This window comes from Schistosoma mansoni (assembly GCF_000237925.1).
Source record: "Schistosoma mansoni, WGS project CABG00000000 data, supercontig 0097, strain Puerto Rico, whole genome shotgun sequence".
Lineage (NCBI taxonomy): Eukaryota > Metazoa > Platyhelminthes > Trematoda > Strigeidida > Schistosomatidae > Schistosoma > Schistosoma mansoni.
In genome coordinates this window covers 597,948-622,143 of record NW_017386031.1, presented here as the reverse complement: position 1 = coordinate 622,143, position 24,196 = coordinate 597,948, and the positions used below count along the sequence as shown (strand labels likewise).

At 36.6% G+C, this 24,196-nt stretch overlaps 1 protein-coding gene and 2 non-coding genes across 3 annotated transcripts; 1 reads left to right on the top strand and 2 right to left on the bottom strand.

Annotated features, from left to right (window-relative positions):
* Window positions 1-1,821: 1,821 nt before the first annotated feature.
* Window positions 1,822-1,887, bottom strand: Smp_tRNA_00086_Gln_TTG.1.1. Its single transcript has one exon. It is a non-coding gene (tRNA).
* Window positions 1,888-6,153: 4,266 nt separating this feature from the next.
* On the bottom strand, window positions 6,154-6,219 carry Smp_tRNA_00174_Gln_TTG.1.1. The gene has a single exon. It is a non-coding gene (tRNA).
* Window positions 6,220-8,668: 2,449 nt separating this feature from the next.
* On the top strand, window positions 8,669-22,167 carry Smp_056700 (membrane associated ring finger 1,8, putative; the record flags this gene model as incomplete). Its single annotated transcript, XM_018790455.1, has 5 exons — window positions 8,669-8,768; window positions 8,899-9,234; window positions 12,557-12,782; window positions 20,529-20,887; window positions 21,155-22,167. 5 exons carry the CDS (start codon window positions 8,669-8,671, stop codon window positions 22,090-22,092), a joined length of 1,959 nt encoding a protein of 652 aa, XP_018646269.1. The 3' UTR covers window positions 22,093-22,167.
* Window positions 22,168-24,196: the final 2,029 nt, after the last annotated feature.

Below are 24,196 nucleotides of genomic sequence, written 5' to 3'. Positions count from 1 at the left end.
ACATGACATCAGTGCTCGAAGTCACTAACTTCTAGTCTGAACCATGTTGGTAGATGCAGACTACCTGGTTGGGGTCCACGTGACTATCGTAACCAATGGTTGGAGACTCTGGATGGCATGGCTCAGAATTGATCACAATGGTGTAGGTGTATACACTCTCTGTCTCCCCTTAAACTATAAGATTAAAATTGCTTCATATCTATCTTTCTTCCTGTACTATATCCTTATACACAATCTTTCTTTCATATATTACAACCATTGAAGTAACTACTTCTATGGATTTGGTGTTCATCTTGTTATGCTAATGAGGTGTGGCAACTTGGGCCAATGCATATATCTGCCTGATCCTACGTTGCAGCTGACTGACTGACTGATTGACTTACATTAGATCTCATAGTTATCTGTATATTGTTGAAGACTAAATGAAGTTTGCACTATTGACTATTTTTATTCTAACATATAACAGAGTAAATAGAGATTTGAGGCTATAAGCCTAGCGATGAAATCACACGACGATTCGTCGATATGATCTTTGGAAGTTAGGAAAAGGCTGTGAAACGTTTTGCTCAATCTGTATACTGTAAGAAGGCATTTAGTGAATTGATCGATTATGTATCAAACTCTGATGGAACTATTAATTAATCGATTACTTAATATTCCATTTTTCTAGGAGAGCTTTCTCCCTGTACATAAAGGAATCTCTGGACTACTCTTGCTTATATTTTCCACCTATTCTCTATTATTCAAGTTCAACCGTAAAAGTGGTCTGAGGTTATACAAAGTGTCTAAATAGTTAGTAATTAACTTTCTAACATCAAATTTGTTACGGGGTTAAAATAAACCTGTACTGTGATTGTGAAGTTAAACTTCACCCCATTGCACAAGCGATTGGCTATCAGGACTCAGTAACTAAGTGGATAACGTGATGGCGTTTGAAGCCAACAGTACTGCGTTCGAGTCCCGGAGTGAGCATCAACTCTGAGGTTCAGACACATCTAGATGACGAGTACGAAATAAGACGAAACACTCCTCCTGGATTCCACTGCTAGCCACTATCCATCTTTGCTTATTATGTTACCTACTGTTTGTAAGTAATTAAGAGTTATAATAAATCAATGATATATATCTATGGAAGTTGACTTACTTGGTGATTCTATAAATACAAACAAAAGTAAAGTAAATATTAATGTCTGTATCATATAAAGTGTAAAATAACAGTCGACAATGCTCTGATTCAAGTTACTGTAAAGAAAAAAATTTCCTACTCGATGAATGATCGTACAGTCGATGAAAATGAGTTTCAGCAGTATCAATTTTTTACTTACTTACGTAAGTTACTCCCGATGGAACATGGGCCGCCGACCAGCATTCAACAATCCACTCTGTCCTAGGCCTTCCTTTCTAGCTATATCCAACTCTTATTCATTCTTCTAATGTCTGTCTCCATCTGTCGGCGTAATGTGTTCTTTTGTCTTCCTCTTCTCCTTTAACCTTCAGGATTCCACGTGAGGGCTTGCCCTGTGACCCAGTTGGTTGATTTCCTCAATATGTCCTATCCACTTCCAGCGCTTCTTCCTGATTTCTTCCTCCACTGAAATCTGGTTTGTTCTCTCCCACAGAAGGTTGTTGCTGGTGGTGTCTGGTCAACGAATCCGAAGTATTTCGCGTAGAGAAATGTTAACAAACACCTGTATCTTCTGGATGATGGCTTTCGTAGTTCTCCAGGTTTCCGCCCCATACAGTAAAACTGTCTTGACATTTGTATTGAAAATTCTGATTTGTACTTTGAATAAATCTTATCTTCACATTCCACTGGTCAAGTTAAAATCCCTCATTTGAGATCATGGATGTACAATGTTAAGGAGCTCCATACTAGAATGAAACGACGATCCAGTACTTCCAAGTTGATCCCTTCATGATATCAATCTAAACTCTTATAATATGAAACCATAGCACAAATGATAAACAACATTTACTCTTCCAAAGTATCAATTACTTACTCATACTTTATATTCACATTAGTTATATAGTACAGAATAACTTACTTCCACTACCATTTATCTCTGTAAAGAGAACAAACAGGATTACAATAAGGCATGAGACTAAGTAATTCTTTTCCATTTGTTTGCTTAAAAACACAAACTGATTCAAAACAATCTAACAAGTGAATTCACAATCCAAATCACAATAGTATCAATACAAATGAAGATAATGACGGTGATAATTGTGCCTTTTTGGTAGTGTAAATCGATTAAATTGTGCAGACTATTTAGGATCATGTGATGATTGGTTTGTCAAATTAAGATTTGACACATTTGGAAAGCACAATACCTACAATAGATAAAAGTGAAATATTTGTAATAGAGAATGTGTAAAAATGCTTTTTCCAATAATTGACGGATTGTCAATTGAGTATGACAATGATTAAGTTAGAATATCTATCTATATATATATATGACTAATTGAAAAGAAAAGATTGATGGATAGTGTCTAGTAGTGGAATCCAGGAGGAGTGTTTCGTCTTATTTGGGACTCATCGGATGGATGTACTAGCACCTGAGTTGATGTTCATTGTGAGACTTGAACCCAGTACTTTCGCTTCAAACGCCATCACGCTATCCATTCAGCTACTGAGTCCTGATAGCCACCTGCTTGTGAAATGGGGTGAAGTTTGAATTCACTTAATATTACTTGTTTGAATCTTCCCATTGTTATTTAGGACTGCAACTGGTCAGTTTCTTATTGGGCATATGTGCATCCAGTGCAGATTGCCTTGATATTGCCTAAAGTTACAAGCTCTATAAGCAAAGATGGATAATGGCTAGTAGTGGAATACACGATACGCGTTTCGTCTTATTTCGGACTCGTCAGTAGGATGTACCTGCATCTCAGAACTGATGTTCATTCTGGGACTCGAACCAAGTACCACACACTTCAAACGCCAACACGTTATTCCCTTAGATTCTCAGTCATCATAGCCACCATTTGTGCAATGAGGTGAAGTTTAAATTAACTTGATATTGTTTGGTTGAATCATCCCATTGATGATTAGGATTGCAATTGATCAGTCTCTTATTGGGCATATGTGCATCCTATGCGAATCGCCTCGATATTGCCTTAAGTCAGAAGGTTGTGAACATCAACCCTAGGATGCAAGTACATTCAGCTGACAAGTCACAATTAGGACGAAACGTGTGTCGTGGATCCTATTGCTAGCCATTATCCATCTTGACAAACGTGTTACTGAAAAGAAATCACATAAGTTGATTACTAGAATCTACTGATTTTAAACATGAAATTCATTCATAATTACTCATTAACTATACAATTAATAACTGAATTGCTTATTTATGATCAAACGACTTGTGTTTCAACGAATTCAATTCGAATTCTAGGATCATGTATTTCGATGGAGTTTCGTTCTCTGAGCTGAATGGTTTGGTCGTAAAGCTTTCATCCTCCTTCAGAACGACAACTTCTATCCGAAGTTTATGCTGATGATGTCGTTCAGCTCAGAGAACAAAATTCCATCAAAATCACCTACCTGAGCTACAAATCTTCTCCACCATCCCAAAATCATACGAGCGTAGTATGTTTCTCGTTGTTCGAAAATAGGAGAATTTCGCCAAAAGACAATCATCCACTTAAGAACAACTATATTTTCTCCACGAGTATCATGTATTTCAGTTAACTGAAAAATTTGGTGGGCTCGTTTAGTGTAAATATTCTCAATTTCAGAATCTGAAGTTTCATTAGTTTAAATTTATTAGATTGATAGCTAACTCAAACTATTTGACTGTCGAGTTCATCTCTAGTTCCAAGTGAAATGTCTTCATGTTTCAAAAGATATTACATAATCCCTTAATGAATGACGTCAGTCATGACATAAACCTGTCTTACTGAAATGTCAGAAGGGGGTTTTGTTGATATTATAGTAATTTTAATAGTTGAGATCATGAGTCAATTGAAGCTCATCCACCATTATAAACCTGGAAGCACTGGACGGTTGTTTCGTTCTACTGTAGGACTCCTCAGCAGTGCTCACGCATAATTCCGTCTCGCGATAGTCGAACCCAGGATGCTCGTTCTATCGTGAGAACGCTTAACCTTTAGACCGTTGAGCCGGTCGACATCCAACGGTCTTAATGTCTAACCTCAACCGATACACGAAATCGAGAGATACATCCATCATTGTCTTCAGTGAGTTAATATCTCACCATTGAAATATCTTGTAGAACCATATTTATCTACTTACAGTCAATCGGTCAACTGGTCACCAACAAAAACAACAAAGCTATTAATCATTGTATCGATTCATGGTGTAAGTGGGTTTTCCTTTTTTGTTTCACATATCACAATGATGTTCACTTGTAGACCATTGTAGAAATGACCCCAAAAAGTTCCCTCCTAATAACAGCCTAGTAATTAGATGAACTCATATTGTAAACACATTGAAAATCTACACATAGATTTATGTAAATCATGAATAATCCACACTAAAGTGTAACCTTGACAACATGACATATTACAGAGTGTTGTTATGGTTACAACATGTAAAATATTATAAAATGTCAGCACAGAATTGATGAAATCAATTTTCATCCACAAATTATCCTTACTGATTGATTACGTAAGTAGTTTTATTATGTTTAAGCCATCATGTTTTAAAGAGCACTGGAATCTAATTAGTTAGCATATACTTTATTTATGAGATTAGTGGTGCAGATTTCTTTCTAGATTTCATTGTAATACTTAACTCTCAAGCACCTAGTGACTGGCTTCAAAATAGATTTCCTGGAGTTGTAGTGAGAAACTGTGACTGATGGAGTTCAATCTGTGTCGGGTAGAGATAGGTATCTATCTCAGACAATGATTGAATGCTTACACATGATCATGGATTGATTGATGTTAGACATTAAAATTTCCAGATCCCAACTCAGTGGTCTAGAGGTAAAAAGTTCGAGCGCGGGACTGAAGGTATTTGGTTGGGTTCCCGGGTGCGGAATCATGGATGCACACTATTCAAGAGTCTCATATTGGGACTAAACGGCAGTCCAGTGCTTCCAGGTTTTTAATGGTTATCTAGCTTAGATTGACTAATGAATTCAACTATTAAAGTAATCACAATCTCCACAAACAACCATTTTTAATTTTTTTTCATTACACTACGATAATAGATTGTTAATTGTTGATAAATAGTGCACAGAGCTGTTCAAGTGTCTTGAGATGCCTTCAAGCTAAGAAATTGAGATAGATATTGACTAATGTATGAACATGTTTTTTTATGTTCACTTAATATTGTTTGGTTGCATATTCCCTTCGATGTTTAGGACTACAATTGATCAGTCTCTTATTGGCATGTGTGCATACTGTGCGTATTGCCTAGATATTGCCGTAATTCACAAGCATTATAAGCGAAGATGGATAATGGCTAGCAGTGAAATCCAGTTTGATGCGCGTTTTGTCCTATTTGCGACTCGTCGTCTGGATGTACCTGCATCTCAGAGTTGATGTTCACCCTGGGACTCAAACTCAGTACCTTTCGCTTCAAACACCATCGCGTTATCCACTTAGCTACTCAGTCCTGATAGCCACTTGATTGTGATGATAGATTAGTGCAATACATTTCGAACAATCTGATCTTACGTATACTTGTTAAGAACATTTATACATAAAAGTGAAAGGTCAACTAGATTGGAAATGGGGGGTAAGAGGAGATAAGGATAATATGGAAAATAATGTGAAAACAATTTGATACCGCATCAGTCAAGATAATAATCTAATATTATCAGGGTAGGTTTAAGGTAAGAACAAACTCTTTTTGAATATGCAAAGGAGGTTTGAATTTTCGTATGGCTAAAGCTTCATTAAACCCTAGTATACGTCCTTTTACACTTTTATACAAGACTACAAAAGCCGAGTTTAGATCAATCTTATGGCCTATTGCCATTATATGTTCGGCAATAGAAGATGGTGGATATTTATTTTCAACTCTTCTTATCGTAATATTTGATTCTATTTGTTTCTGCAACCATTTTGGTACATGTTAAGCAGAGATGGATAGTGGCTAGCAGTGGGATCCAGTTTGACGCGCTTTTCGTCCTATTTGGGACTCGTCAGCTGGATATACCTACATCTCAGACTTGTTGATGTTCACTCTGGGACTCGAACCCAGTACCCTCGCTTCAAACGCCATCACGTTATCCACTCGGCTACTGAGTCCCGAATTAAGGCTATATCGAGGCAATACGCACAGTATGCACATATGCCAATTAGAGATTGACCAGTTGCAGTCCTAACACATCGATGGGAAGATTCAAACAAACAATACTAAGTGAAAAACACTTTGGTATATGTCCACACATCCTAATTTTAATTCCAATGGTTATTCTTTCTTTACATGAAGATCATTATCGAATGAATACATCTTCAACAAGATTGAATTCCAAATCAAATGAATTAGAAACAGTCAATGAAGAATTAATTGTGAAAGACATCAATGCCAGGACATCTACTGATGATATATTCAATCAGGAAAGAAATTCTAGATTACATATATTATCGAAAGCAAAAGGTGTTAAAAGATTATCATTGATAAAACATTCAAGTAAGTTGTTATATAAAATTTAATAGTTGAGATTAAAATTCAATTGTAGTTAGATCATAATGGGAAACTTGGAAGTAGTAGATAGCTGATTCGTCGTAGTAAAAGACTCGTCAGTAGTGCTCATTCACGATCGTATCTCATGAGTTTCGAACTCTGGATCTATCAGTCATGTGTGAGAACACTTAACCTTTATGGTGGTCTAGCTTCAATTAACTCATGAATTCAACTATTAATCTGCTGTAATATCTACAAAACCCCTCTCTCATTGTTGTATAAGGTTAAGCGCTTGCGCGCGAAACTGATAGGCCCTGGGTTCGAATCTCGCGAAGCGAGATCATGGATGCGCACTGCTGAGGAGTCCCACAATAGGACGAAAAGGCCGTCCAGTGCTTCTAGGTTCTCCCTGGTGGTCCAGCTTCAATTGACTCATGATTTCAACTATAAAACTACTAAAATCTCCGCGGAATCCCCTTCTGATATAAGGTTATATTGATGACATAATATCAACCAATAAAAAGAATTTGAACCTGTAAAAATATGAAAATTCATGTTTATCTAAAACGTTTCAGTCGATTAAATGGAGAATAGATTTATTTCAAGGGAACACTTGATTATATCTATCAATATAAGCTTAAATAATATGCATGTTCAATGGAATCATGTTGTATAACATGTTGATGATCTGAAAATATGGTCATTAGTTGGTTATTGTCGTAACAAATGTAACTCAGTTTACTTGATATCGAATAAGGTTTACAGTTACCATAGCACATATACTGATAATCAGTAAACAGATTGGATTATTTTATATAGTTGAGATCATGAGTCAATTGAAGCTAGACCACCATCGAAAACCTAGAAGCATTGGACGTCGATTTCGTCCCATTTTGGGACTCCTCAGCAGTCCACATCCACGATCCCGCCTCTCGAGATTCGAATCCAGGACCTATCCGTCTCGCGCACGAGCACCTAACCGATAGACCACTAAGCCAGTCGGCATCCAACGGTGTTAATGTCTAACTTCAACCAATCCAAGAAGTTGAGCAACCATTCACCAATGTTTCAGTGAGTTGATATCTCTCAAGAGACCTGGTTGAACTCCACAGGTTACTGCTTCTCAGTGGAACTCCGGGAAATACTACATGGTTTATGTTATATTATTAAAATGAGTTGACCGATTACTTATCATCTCATCCCAAATTAGAAGATTTGATATCATTTCGGAGGTGTTGATATTCCCTTGTCACTATATTCACTTTCATCATTCTCATACAGAAACACAACTGTTAAACTAAACTTTCGAATAAGGTATACATGTCACTGTATGTAAACTTATAGATCAATACAACTACATGTTACTATGAGAGAGAATAAAGTGACTTGTTTGAACTGTGTATTTTACAATACAGATATCATATTAAGCGACAATAAGTAGTTTGGAACTATTTGAACAGAGCAGCATACATCCCTTTCATTTTGTTGGCTTCCATCGAACTTTCTAAACTCTATTATATATGAACCATCGTAATTACAGATGGAATTCTCTATAAGTTTTTAGTTGAACGAAGTGACATCATGCAACAATGATACAACTCATCATAAAGCATCTTATCCAAGGGTAGTTTACACAAAATCGATTACAGTAATAACAACACTGTGTGGAACATGGGAATAGGTGATGACATAATTGTGATTAAGAATTAAATTGAGTTGAATCTATTGACTTCACATTTGGCTAGTTAAGATGAAAAAAACGTCAGTAAGAATTGTTGGAGAGAACAACAGAAATTTGATGTCATTAAATCACCGTAGGAAGCTTCCAAGTGTTCGTCAGCTATCGAAGAAACTTGAATATTTGTCTGTAATTCAATTCTAAACATTTAAGCGTATCGAACTGACATTCGACGTTGGTCGAATATGGATAAATTACATAACTAAATATCGTAATGGAAGTAAGTCACATACTTGTGAAAATTCGCCAACGATTTGGTGGATTGCTGTGAATCGTATGTTCAGATGATAGTGACTCATAAAAGTCGATATATTAGCAATTACAACGAAATGAAACGAATGAATGACGATGTGACAGGACGTTCAACTGGCCAAACGATTCGTTGCATTGAACGAAGTTTCACTCTAACAGGAAAAACGTTTTCACACCGTATGGAACTGAACCCATTTTTTGTCAAATGTAGAGCACTCATTTATACTATTCATATAACAATCAGTAGTACATTAAAACTGTTCACTACTGTACGTCAAATAAATTTACTATCATCTTATTCACACAGTCAGTGAACAATCTCAACCACAAACTCCAGTCAGTTGTCCAAATCGTTCACCAATATCCTGTCTCAATGCTTCAGTCAATGGTCCAACATCTGCTGTCGAAACAAATAAAATATTGACTTTTCGTGACATCGATCATCCAACAGTTGGCATCACTAGTAGGAAGATTAGTCAAAATACTCAATCATCATCATCTTCTCTAACATCATTGATAAACACTAATCGACCACCATTATCACTATTGGGTATTCTAGCTGCTAAACGGATCACACGGAAATTTCTATCGACATTGACTGATGAGAAACATCAAAGACGTTTGAGTACATTCAGTAGATTATGTAAGTTTTCTTAATCTTCATTTATAATAGAATCTACTATTTGTCAAATCCGATCATGTTTACTGTGTGCGCAAGTTGTTTTACCGTTTAACATTTTAGATCGTATCCAAAATAACCTTCTTGATATACTGTGAGTAGTTATTTGTATAACGTATAATTACGCTAGTGCGGCTAATGCTGCTCCACAGAGGGTACCAGGCGTAAGTAAGTAAGTAGGTAATAATTACGTTAAGTGGCTATATATTCTTATCCTAAACAGTCAATATACTGTATAACAATGTGTTGGATCTTAAGCTACAACACTGTTTACGGTCAGTGTCGAATTCATTTCCCAAAGCTTGTCCGGATGCTATTCCTTTCACATGTACCGTTAGATATGTTGAGTGATCAACGACGATGTTTGTTTAATTCTGATGGATTATGATTGTACAGTAAACTAAAATGACACCCACTGTCGACAAATATTTACACCATATTATTGGCTACAAATGTTAACATTGTTTGTGTGAATATTCAGTGTATTTTATATATGTACACACACACACACTTATAGATGAGTTTAGTTTAATAGTTATTAAGTAATCTGTATATCAGTGATACCCCTACTATGCAACATTTCAATACACAAAAATGTAACACATTTTATGTTGAAATGTACTCCATTAGGCACAAGTGTAGTGAACGAGAACACAAGTGGAGGCAATCGAATGTATTTTAATTAAAAATTAATTAATTACAATCCTGTCCTGGGCAATCCTTTCCAGTTTCTTCCAGTTAAAATTCATTCTTTTCATATCTGTTTCTATTTCCCGACTCAATGTGTTCTCTGGCCTTCCTCTTTTCCGCTTCCCTTCAGGATTGCAAGTTAGAGGTTGCCTCGTGATGCAGTTTGGTGATTTCCTTAGTGTATGTCCTATCCACTTCCAACGTCTTTTCCTAATTTACTCTTCAGGTGGAAGCTGGTTTGTCCTCTCCCATAAAAGTTTATTTTCGACAGTATCCGGCTAGTAAATGTTAAGTATTTTGCGTAAACAACTGTTTATAAATACTTGTACCTTCTTGACGATGAATGTAGTAGTTCACCACGTTTCAGCTCCGTACAGTAGGACTGTCTTGACATTCGTATTGAAGATTCTCACTTTGAAATTAGTTGACAGTTGTTTTGAGTTCCATATGTTCTTCAATTGTAAAAATGCTGTCCTTGCTTTGCCAATCCTCGCCTTTACATCTGCATCTGATACTCCTTGTTTATCAACGATGCTTCCCAGGTACATGAATGTTTCCATCTCTTGCAGAGTTTCGCCATCAAGTGTGATTGGGTTGGTGTTCTCCGTGTTGCATTTGAGAATATCGCTTTTTCCTTTGTGAATGTGGAGGCCTATCGATGCAGAGGCAGCTGCTACATTTGCTGTCTTCATCTGCATTTGTTTGTGTGTATGAGATAGGAGGGCTACGTCATCTGCGAAGTCCAAATCATCTAATTGATTCTGAGCTGTCCATTGTATTCCGTATTTCCCTTCAGATGTCGAATTCTTCATAATCCAGTCAATCACTAGAAGGAAGAGGAATGGGGAGAGTAGACAGCCTTGTCTGACTCCGGTCCTTACTGGAAATGCATCTGTCAGCTGTCCTCCATGCATGACTTTGCACTGTAGTCCATCGTATGAGTTTTGGATAATGATGACAATCTTTTCAGGAACTCCATAGTGTCGAAGAAGTTTCCATAATGTTCTCCTGTTCACGCTGTCAAACGCCTTCTCATAGTCAACGAAGTTGATGTATAGTGATGAGTTCCACTCAACTGATTGTTCAACGATGATCCGTAGTGTCGCAATCTGGTCTGTGCACGACCGATTCTTACGGAATTCAGCCTGTTGATCTCAAAGTTGGGCGTCTACTGCGTCTTTCATCCGATTCAGCAGCACTCTGTTGAAAACTTTTCCTGGAACTGACAACAGTGTGATGCCTCTGTAATTCTCACATTTGCTTAGATCTCCTTTCTTTGGTATCTTGATGAGATATCCTTCTTTCCAGTCCGTTGGCACTTGTTCCTCTTCCCAAATCTTCTTGAATAGAAGGTGAAGCATGTCTGCAGTTAATCCAATGTCTGACTTCAGTGCTTCAGCTGGTATATTGTCAGGTCCTGCCGCCTTCTCACTTTTGATTAGTCTGATTGCCATTTTTTCTTCTTCTATCGTTGGTGGAGTGACATCTACAAGAAGGTCAGTGTGTGCTGCTTCGATGTCCGGTGGATTCAATGGGGCTATGTCAGCTCCTCTCCGGGTTCTCACATCTTCCATTGAACTTCGGAATTTTTTGTTGATACAGATGTGATCTATCTGGTTCTCTGTGGTTTGGTCCGGTGAGATCCATGTACCTTTGTGTATGCGCTTGTGTGGAAATATTGTGCCGCCTATAACCAATTTGTTGAATTCACATAGGTTTGCAAGTTTCCCCCATTTTCATTTCTTTCTCCTAGTCCATGTCGTCCAATTACATCTTCATATCCTGTGTTGTCCACTCCAACTTTAGCATTTAGATCTCCCATCAGGATGGTGAGGTCCTTTCGTGAGCACTTCTCTATAATTGATTGCAGCCTTTCGTAGAACTGATCTTTATCATCGTCGTTGCTATCATTGGTGGGTGCATAACATTGGATAACGTTCATTGTGATCCCTTGCTTCTTTGTTCTGAATGATGCTTTGATTATCCTGGATCCGTGAGGCTCCCATCCCACAAGTGCATTTCGTGCTTCTTTGGACAGCATTAGAGCAACTCCCTGAGTGTATGGAGCATTTTCCCCTTCGTGACCGGAGTACAGCAGCATCTCTCCTGTACCTAGCCTTTGTTGTCCAGTTTGTGTCCAATGGGTTTCGCTGATTCCGAGTACTGTCAAGTTGTATCTCCTCATTTCCATTGCTATTTGACTGGTCTTTCCTGTCTCCCACATTGTCCGGACGTTCCATGTACCTATAAAGCGTTTTGCTCTGGTTGTTAGAAGGTGCATCGGTCTCGTGACTTCCGAAGAATTTCGGCTTTCATCATGAGACGTCATAATTATTCCTTCAACTCCCAGGGCAGAGTTTAAATGGTTTGAATTATTTCTTCTGGTTAGCGTTTTTTTAGCGAGTTAGCTTTTCTACGGGATGGGGTCGCTAACCCCATGCCCAACCCTTCTCCTTTACCCGAGCTTGGGACCGGCAGTAACTCTAGAAGGGCTACAGGCGGAGTTTTCAGTACCAGTACTCTATATATTTTAAGACCAGGAATGAAATGATCCTACTTTTCACGTGTTCCTTCTTTTTGATCTCGATTTATCTAGCTTCTTATAGTCCAGCATCATACAATCTAATCAATTATCTACCAACATTTCAATTAGGTCCAAAAGAAATATTCAATATAAGTAGTATAAAACCTAGAATAGAACAATTACTTGAATCACGTATTGAATCACTTCCATTATTATATGAACGTTTTAAAGCTAATCGTTTATGTATTACATTGACAAATGAAATTAAAGCAATGCTTAAAGCTCATGGTGAAGAAAGGTTAGTTTAATAATAATTCCTCTCTCTTTAATAATGATGATACTATTGTTTTCACTTATGTTACTTACTTTTGAATAACAGTTACATGTTTAAATTTTATACTTACTTACTTACTTACGCCTGTTACCCCTCATGGAGGAGCATAAGCCGCTCACCAGCATTCTCCATCCAACCCTGTCCTGGGCAATCCTTTCTAGTTCGTTATGCACTATAATGAAATTTATAGTTAGGAATGAATGATACGTCACCTATGGCTAAGTGACGAGTATACTGTGTAGCAGTTCGCTCTGTTCTACTTTATGACTGACTGCGAAACCTAGCCATTAAGAGTAGAAGATACTCGTAAGTTACTAGTACTTGATTACAGATGTCTTAGAAATATTGCTCTCATCTGCAGGGATTAGCGGGTAAGTAATAGTGAGGTTAGATGCAGGGTATTAGGGAGTGATGGTAAATCAGTTGATGAGGTTGTGAATCTTCATCGACTGAGATGGTTGGACCACGTGTTACGTATGCCTGAACACCGATTACCACGACGCGCAATGCTGACTAGTATTGGCAATGGTTGGAAGAAAGTTAGGAGTGACCAAACCAAAACGTGGCATCAGTGCTTGAAGTCACTAACTTCTAGTCTGAGCCATGTCGGTAGATACAGACTACTTGGTTGGTTTCCGCGCGATTATCGTAACCAATGATTGGAGACTCTGTGTGACATGGCTCAGAATCGATCACAGTGGCGTTGGTGTATACACTCTTTGTCTTCCCTTAAATCTTGAGATTAAAATTGCTTCATATTTGTCTTTCTTCCTTTACTATATCCTTATGTACAATGTTTCTTTTATATATTACCACCATTAAATTAAATATTTCTATGAATTCGGTGTTCATCTTGTTGTGTTAATGAGTGAGATATGGCAATTTTGACCGATGTATATATGTGCCTCGTCCTACGTTGTAGCTGACTGAGTGACTTATGAATGATACCATAACCGGAAAAGTGAAAAAAATCAATATGATCAACATATAAATGTGTTTACTTGCCATAATCCTTCTTGGTAGATATTACCCGAAAAAGAGATCGATATTTTACCTGTCTGCTCTAAACTGAAGCTTTGATCATTCTCTCCCACTCTGTAGTTATTGGTTTACGGTATACGATGACAGTGATTACATTATCGTGATTTGATCTTAGAATCAATAACTTCCTAAGGAAGTCATCTCTATATTTGACAATTGTTTCCTCTTTACCTAAGACATATATGTAGCGTACACTTTCGATTGTGGAACTGAAAAATAAAACTAGTTACATCATCTAGTAAATAGAAGGTCGGCTACAAACATATTTCCCCTAATAAATGAAATCATATCAATAGTATATATCAAATATTTGATTGACATAAGAGTGGTACTGATTGAATACATCATCATTAGTTCATTTGAAGAAATCGCCTTAAAATGGAAGGAATTACGGGGCACAAATAGATGACATTCAATGTGTTCACTGACAAGCTAAATTTGAAAACAGTTTCAATGAATAGAATGAATAGATCGAATTGATTGTTCGTCAAAAAACTGTTAGCTATAGAATAATATTTCATGTAGAATTACTTATTTACTTAAATACGCCTGTTACTCACAATGGAGAATATACTGCCGACCAGCATCGTCTAACCTACTTTGTCCTGGGCCTTCCTTTCTAGTTCTATCCAACTTTTGTTGATTTTTCTCATATCTCTCTCCATTTTTCAAAGTAATGTGTTCTTTGGTTTTCCTCTTCTCCTTTGTCCTTGAGGATTCCATGTGAGGTTTCCCCTCGTGAGTTCGAATCCCATCCTGATTGCCAGTTGTTTTATCTAGAGCTTAGATTCTTAATATACCGCGTACAACTTGAGCATTCAAACGCTAGGACTCTCCAAGTTGTAAATGAGAAGACAGAAGACGAATGTCAAATATTGTACAACCTCTTAAGTATTTCTAGTTTTTAGTAAAAGCGAAATCATCATTACGGTCATCCGATCCACATACAGTAGTTTTTAGCATTTGTCCACTAGGGAAGCTACATGTAGAGATTCTAGAATTTTCTTACGAAAGTTGATTGAATAAAATATCTTCTTTTCTTTATGAGCTTCTTAGAGCTACCTCGAGTTCCTTCGTCAGCCGTCCTTACAATAATAACTCACCATTGAACAGTTGTTAAATGATTAACTAACTTCACTTAGTATTGTTTACTTGAATCTTCCCATCGATTTGTTAGAACTGCAACTGGTCAGTCTCTAATTGGCATATGTGTATACTGTGAGTATTGCCTCGATATTGCCGTAATTCACAAGCATTATAAGCAAAGATGGATATTGGCTAGCAGTGGAATCCAGTTTGACGCGCGTTTCGTCCTATTTGAGACTCGTCATCTGGATAACGCGATGGTGTTTGAAGCGAAAGCTACTGGGTTCGAGTCTCAGAGTGAACATCAACTGTGGGATGCAGGTACATCCAGCCGACGAATCCCAAATAGGACGAGACACGCTTCTTGGATTTCACTGCTAGTCAGTATCCGTCTTTGATTAACTAACTACCAATTTGTATATATTTTTTTCAGATATCGTTATCTAGTATTTTGTGTTGTTATGCAAAATTGTAAACAACTCTCAGCATTTACTAGTCGAGTATTATGGGATATGAATTATGATCGTTCATTTTGTATAAATCAAACAAATACATCATATTCTATATCAGTGAATTGTTTTATTGTATACAAAGAATAAAATATATTGTATACTTTCTCAGAATATCTTGATTTCATCTTCTTTTGTTATGATATAATCCTATGGTTATAATGGAATGAAATGGACAGTTGATGATATAATAACTAGTGTACGATGTTTATTCCCATGTTATCTCAGCAACAAAACTGTAACTCACTGAAGACAATAGTGGATGGTTGCTCAATTTCGTAGATTGGTTGAAGTTAGACATTAACACTGTTGGATGCCAGCCGGCTCAGTGGTCTATCGGTTAAGGGCTCTGGCTCGAGACTGGTAGGTACTGGGTTCGTATCTCGCGAGTCCTCACTGCCGAGGAGTCCCATAAAAGACAGTCCAGTGCTTCCAGGTTTTTGATGGTGGTCTAGCTTCAAGTGACTCACGCTTTCAACTATGAAATTACTAAATCTCCACAAAACCCTTTTTGATCATTAGTACATGTATTAATTAACTGTTGTCTACGCAAAATACTTCGTGTTCCTTGATGAAACACAATCAGTAACAACCTACTGTGAGAGAGAACAAACCACATTCCCGAGGAGGATGAAATCAGGAAGAAGTGCTGAAATTGGATAGGACACACATTGAGAAAGCACCCAACTGCGTCCTTAAGTCCAAAAGAGAAGAGGAAGACTGGAAAACATATTACACCAAGAAATGGAAACAGATATGAGAAGAATGAACAACAACTGGATAGAAATAGAAATGTAAGTATGAGACAGAGTGGACTGGAGAATGGTGGTCGGCGACCTATGCTACATTGTGCGTAACTGGCGTTAGTAAGTAAATAATCTATTATAATGTCATTGCTGAATGAATCTGCTGAACGACGATTAACGATCTCTGTTTAGTACTAATGAATGATGATTTCAATTAAAATGACACCCACTGTTGAAGAATATTTCTACCATATTGTTAGTTACAAATGTGTGAGAATGATCGATTAATCATTCAGGGGGTTACTACTAAATATTTGAATAATCACTAAAGAGTGATACAGATTCTTAGGTTAGTGACGTTTGACTGTGGTAATGAAAACGAGTTACCAACCACAGAGTGACGAATATAAGCTGAAGATGATGTGAATGGACAAAATAACCACAATCCTTGTTACGGAGGATGTAAATTAAGAAAATAACACAGATCTAAATCATAAAATAATATATTCAGTGAAGTAGTCCTTTTCAACGACCTAATTTTCAAAGATGTACTACGTCGAATGAAAGATAGTTATCTAAAGCAGGTAATAGATGAAATTCGAGAAATATAGCGAATCGATTGAATTTAAACATGTAAACCATTAGAGGTCAGCTCACTGATCGAGAATCTAGGTGTTCGTGCATGAAACCGAAGGTCTTGGGTTCGATTCCTGGATATGGGATGATGACGGCATCGCTTAGCATTTAGTATCTAGTCCTATGTCATTCTCACATGGATTATTCTAACTTCTGGACACACCGATTTATTCATTCAGATACTTACTTACTTACGCCTATTACCCGCACACCATCATTCTCCATCCAACCCCGGCTTGAGCAATCCTATCCAGTTCTTTCCAATTGTAATTCATCCTTTTCATATCTGCTTCTATTTCCCAGTGTAATGTGTTCTTTGACCTTCCAATATTCTGCTTCAAATATCTAGATTACAATAAGTAAATAATCTTAATACAATAGACTGTTCTCAACCTTTCATTTATACCTTACTAAAATAGGTCATACAAATAAAAAGTAAAAGCAGGCTTACTATTACAATCTAATTAAGATAATATAGTTGAATTCATGTGTCAATTGAAGCTAGACTACCATAGAAAACCTGGAAGCACTGGAAAGCCTTTTCATCCTAGTATGTGGCTCCTCAGCAGTGCACATCTACGATCCCGCCTCATGATATTCGAACCCAGGACGTAACAGTCTCGCGCGCGAGCGCTTAACTTCTAGAACACTGAGCCAAATGGCATTCAACGGTGTTACTGTCTAACTTCAATTGACTCATGAATTCACCCGATGATATTCAATGTTCATTAATGACCTAGATATGAAAATAGAACCAACGAATAAACTGTATTAAGTATATTCATTACTCATCATAAAACTATTTAATACAATACAAAGTTTCACGTCATCCTTGATCTTCTGTTATTCGATGTATCTATCCATTTAACTTCACTATAAAACAATTCCTTTGATCTACCGAAATCTTTAAAGCTTTGGAATCATGCATATTTTAATGGTGAAAATGTTGTATTCTATGAAAGGGAGGTTTTCGTGGATATTATTATAGTTTATTAGTTGAGATGATGAGATCGTGGATGTACACTACTGAGGAGTCCCATACTAGGACGAAACGCCCCTATCCAGTGCTTCTAGGTTTTCCATGGTGATCTAGCTTCAAGTGACTCATGATCTCAACTACTAAATGCTGTATTTCTTATATAAATGAGAAAACCATATTATAACTGAATCAATTGTCTATAAATATCAATAATATGTCTTCATAATGGTTTCAATTTGGGAGCGTCTGATGTATGACGTTATCGAAAATTCTAAGAATTCGTGTTTAAGTTAATTTGTATGTTCTTCCTATACAATTGTTTTGTTGTAACTGATTGGGTTATGTAGTAACTTACAAATTAAAGGGAAGGTCCAGGGTTCGATTTCATGTCCCAAGACGGTTGTTTCTTACTTTTACAGATTCTTATACTCTGACGAAATAACTACCAAGTGCACGCAGGTTTCCGATGATGTTTTAGCTAAGATCAATCCGTGATTTAGGATATGAAAGTCTTATAAGGCTTACGAATCTCCCTACAGTGGTAAAACTAGAAGGTTACATCAAGCCACACTTTCAAATCGATAAAGCTCATTTGCACAACATGGAATAAAATACGGCTTCAATCTTTAAAAACAGCAATATCATATTTGTCACTATTTTGAACGTGGAAAAATCACTTCTGAAACTGTACATACTGAATGAATACAATTTCCTTTGAGAATACAAGTAGGTAGGACTTTCATAATTCTAAGACTTCATAGAGCCTAATTACTCTTGATAGACAACATCCGTTGTTTTGTCACTTTGTATGAACTCTCATACTCTCAGTGGTTCCGTTTTGAAAACTTTAGCACGATCTTGGTATTATTTTGATACCATGAGATCACCAACAAATACATCTTAACTACAACCTTCTCTTCACTTCTGATATTTGTCCTACGGAAGGATCTAACCTAATAACTGGCAAGTAGTTCGCTGTAGTGGTGATCATAGTCAACCGCAACTCGACACCTCCTACAAAGGTATATAAACCAACTCAATGTAATCAAATGTTACTCAATATTTACAATCAAATATTTGATGAGCAATATAAGAAATGCTAGATGCATACGTTTACATAAAAACAGTCAAGATGAATAAGCCAATTATTACCAATTTTAAAAATATGACTGTAGTGTTAGGTTACTTATATCCACATAAGTAGTATATGGTGATGATCAAGCATAGAATGTATTTCAGCAGAAGATGGATAACGAAAGAACAGAAACGAAGCGCAGTTTGTATGAAAATGCATGAACAATGAAATCAGAGACGATGGACTTATATTTACAGAAGTAACAGTGAAGATCGAGACAATCGATTGATAGTTTGAAATAAACTATTTACTGTATGGTTCTTTAATAGGCCTCAACATACACAAAAACTCTTGAAGAGGTCGAAACATTCACGTACCTGAGAAGCATCACTGATAAGCAGGGAGGATCGGATGCAGATGTAAAGGCGAGGATTAGCAAAGCAAGGGCAGCATTTCTACAAATAAAGAACATATGGAACTCAAAACAACTGTCAACTAACTTCAAAGTGCGAATGTTCAATACGAACGTCAAGACAGTTCTAATGTACGGAGCTGAAACGTGGTGAACTACTACATCCATCGTCAAGAAGGTACAAGTATTTATAAACAGTTGTCTACGCAAAATACTCAACATCCATTGGCCGGATACTATCAGCAACAGCGTTTTATGGAAGAGGATAAACTAGCTTTCAGCTGAAGAGTAAATTAGGAAAAGACGTTGGAAGTGGATCGGACATACATGAAGGATATCACCAATGTGCATTACAAGGCAATCCCTTACTTGGAATGGTGAAAGGAAGCGGAAGAGAGGAAGGTCAAAGAACACATTGTGTCAGGAAATAGAAGCAGATATGAAAATGATGAATGTTAACTGCAAAAAACTGGAAAGGATTTTACAGGACAGAGTTGGATGGAAAATGCTGGTGGGTGGCCTATGCTCCTCCACGAAAGGTAACAGGTGTAAGTAAGTAAGTAAGTAAATATGGTTCTCAGATTTTACTGAGATATTTTGTACTCAAATACATTCGATTGTCCCCAATTCATCTTCTCGTTTACTACATGACTACTAATGAATAAATTGTACTGTCCAAAAGCTAGAATAAGTTATAAAGGCTTAACATAGGCATATAATATTATCATGATACATATGAATAATCTGTAATGGGATTTATCGTTCAATCAATTATCGATCAAGTAATCGATTTTTTCACCAAATTGAAAGGAGAAACAAACAAGTAGGGGTGAATGAACTTTGTTGAGATGCACTCAAAATTGAATATTACTCACATCCACACACACACACACGCACGCACGTGCGCACACATACAGATCCTATAAGATCATTGATTCCTAAATCAATACAAACAAATAATGAATACAACTCATCCAGGATATAAAAAAGAAGTAGAAGAAGGAGAAGGAGAAGAAGACGACGTGGACGACGACTAAAAAAGAGGAAACAAAAACGAAAGAAGGGAACATAATCCATCCTAAAACATGAATAAGATCCCTGACCAGAATCCATCAGATCATATATCTAATGAAGATAACTAATCCAGGGATAACCATCAGTCCATATCAAAGTACATCTCTTTCAGTTTATTTAAATAAGAATAATATCAAAATATCTTCTATCAGAAGATATTCAACCATCTATCCAATCAAGAATACATTATTAATTCATCATAAAGATAAACAATATACAAGTCCAAAAATCAATAAATTGAAGTGTGCTCCACGATCCTTCAACAATGATCCTGATCATCAAGATGATCATAATGATGAATATGTCTTAAATGCTCCAAGACCTTCATTAAAATTCAATGAAGACAATATATTATTTGTAAAGAAAGAGAATCTATCTAAATTCAATGAAGAGTTATTGAATGAAAATGATCTAGATCCAATTCATAAAGAACCAATTTCATCAACACCATTTTATAAATCTACTACAAAATCATTACATAAAGGATCTTTATTCAATTTAGCATTAATTGGTGCACCAAGACTTGCTTTAAATGTTTCATTTCAAAATACTCCCACTACTACTACTACTACTACTTATACTACTACTAATACTACTTATACTCCTACTACTAATAATAATATCATTGAAGAGTTAGATCATTCAAATTGTTCACCAAGAATGACTTCCAGTACACCTTCCTCTTATAATCAAGGAAGTTGTCATGATGATAACGACGACGACGATGAAGATGATGATGATGATGACGATGGAAACTATGCCAATGAATTCTCCGAAGTTGTTAATAATGAACTTGTCAAACCAACTAAAATCTCTCATACCTATAATCCATTATCAAATGAGACAAGTTTAATGATATTTCGTTGTAGAATATGTTTAGATGAAAATGATCATAATAATGAAACAGAAAGTTTATTATCACCATGTCGATGTAAAGGTACCGTTGGTTTAGTACATAGAAAATGTCTTGAGAAATGGTTATTAACCTCAGGTAAACCTAATTGTGAACTATGTGGTTATGCTTATATCATGACACCATCGAAACGACATTCATCCCAATTCTCCACTCTGAATCAGATTAGACGTTTCAGCAATGAAATAAGAAGTTTTCGTGATTGGTTAAGATGGGAGAGAACACGAAGACATTTAATAGCTGATATTATATGTATGATATTACTTACACCAGCTACTTATATTGGTGTATATTTTTGTGTGATTGGTGCATTTGGTTATGCTGAATTGAATCCTTATTCATGGCAAGTGTTTGGTTTATGGGGATTAGCCGTGCTTTTAGTTCTATTATTGACTATATGGATGATATTAGCGATTCGACATCATTTAGGTAATTATCGTAGTTATCAACATCATCAACAACAGATGGCATTAGCTGAAGCCAATCGTTTATCTGCATTACCTAGATATCGATTTTCAATACAACCAAGACCACGTGGATCATCGGTTGTTTTATATACGATACATAGAGAACAAGAATCATCACCTTTGCCAAAACATGAAACACAAGTATCAATGAATTCAAGTATAGAAAGTTTAGATATAAATTCATTGAATAATCGAGGAGTAGAATCATCATGTTCCAATAAGTATCCGAATGGAAATCAAAAGATAGTTGTTTCTGTTGAATTAACTACTGTCCCGGAAGTAGCTGAAGAAATGTCCACTTCAAATAATAAAGTATCTTTTGACAATATAGTTTGATATATGTTTAACTGCTGAATCATTTCGAGTATTTTCCTTATTTTCAAATAAAGACATTTTCATAATGATACATTCAGCTGTCGTTTTCTTCTTTTACATTTCCGATCACTGATCAAAATAGTTATACACGTGATGTGAATGGTGCGAATGGTCGAAGAGGGTGCTTGGTACCTGAGTGGTTGCGCCACAGGATTGAGCTGTACTGTTCGGATTGTAGCATTGAAGCCTATTTGGTGTCTGGTTCTCCTATAGGGCAGGATTGAGCTGTACTTTTTGGGTTGCCGCGTGAATGTCTAGATGGTGTCCGGTTCTCCTGAAAACCAATGCAAGATTACCATGGTCCATTAGGGTATATTATATAACTTATATAACTGTAGAAATGTACTTCCACCTTATTTAAAGTCTTTAAGTTATATTCGATATGTGTATGTTCATAAGTGAAGATCAAAAACAATAAATCCGTTACGTTGTTGTTTATCTTGAAGAGAGCGATATTTTAAGGTTATAGACAGTCGATATATCACATGGAGCGTTTTATGAGCTTATTATTTAGGACTCCTCATTTAGATGTACGTGCGTGTCAGAGTTGATTTTCACTCCGGAACTCGAACTCAGTACCGTTGGTTCAAACACCATCACGTTATCCACTTAGCCACTGAGTCTAAATATTCATTTTCTTATGCAATGAACAATCCTCACAGGATGTATATATGCCAAAAAGAGACTAATCAATTGTAGTCTTAATCATCAATGAGAAGATTCAAGTGAACAATACTAAGTGAATTTATAAAGTGTAGACCAAAGGTAAATACTACAGCTCATCTTCAAAATGAAAACTGTTCTCCTTTTGTAAATATAAGTAAATATACATTTAGTATGGTTTGTTTGAATCTTCCAATAGAATCTTCTCAACGCCATAGCGTTTGAAGCGAAAGATACTGAGTTCGAACTCCAGAGTGAACATCAACTCTGAGATGCAGGTACATCCAGCTGATGAGTCCCAAAAAGGACTAAACGTGCGTTCTGTATTCCACTGCTAGTCACTATCCATCTTTGCTTATAAGTAAATATAGATTCTATTAATGTGAAGGTGTTTTGTTATCGATGTTTGATACTTCTCAGTGCCATTATGGATTGTAATTGATCAGTCTCTTGATGTATTTACATTCTGTATAGATTATCTTAAAAATGTTATTCAGTAATAAGCATCCAAAAAAACAAAGTGAATAGTAAGATTACAATGGATTGTGATTACATCTCAATCCTATAGGAGTGCGATCGCGGCCCGGATAGCTCAGTGGTAATGTTTCTGACCGTGAAGCTGGGTGACACGGGATCGAATCTGTCAGGGGACACCAGTTCCCTTAAGATTACAGGTACACCTTGCAGACGAGTGCCGAGTAGCACAAAACCCGGGTTCAGGGTTTCCTGTTGACCACCTCCAACCGCCATCTTATCTCAACATAGTGCACGCAGTGTCGAATCACCTGAACTGGTGGTCACACTGCAAATCGATCGATAGCATTCGATCTGTACTAAGAGGGACTAGACACACATGATATTGATTACCTACCAGTGATCAATCAATTGTGAAAGTTGAATAGTGGTTTACAATGGCATCCATAAGCAATGATATTTTGTATACTCTAATTTATGTACTCCCATAGATGAGAATAATCTTAGAAGGTATCTCAATGGCATGTTATGATCATTATATCTTACTTTGTTGAATCAAACAGTAATAATTTCGAATATTCATTCGAAAAGGCTCGAACTAAAGGATATAGTTAAAAAGGAGGGGTTATCATAACTCAGCATTACGACAACAAATTAACAATGGTCTATCTATGTGGTATAGTATATACTTTGAATGTAAACATCTAAATGTGTATAATATTGAAATCTATAATAAACTGATACCTACTTACTCCTGTTACTCGCAATGGAACATAGGCAAACGACCAGCATTCTCCAACCCACTTTGTCCTGAACATTCCTTTCTAGATCTATTCGATCGATGTTCATTCTTCGCATGTCTGTCTACACTTCTCGGCGTAATGTGTTCTTTGGTCTTCCCCTTCTCCTCTTGACTTCGGGATTCCAT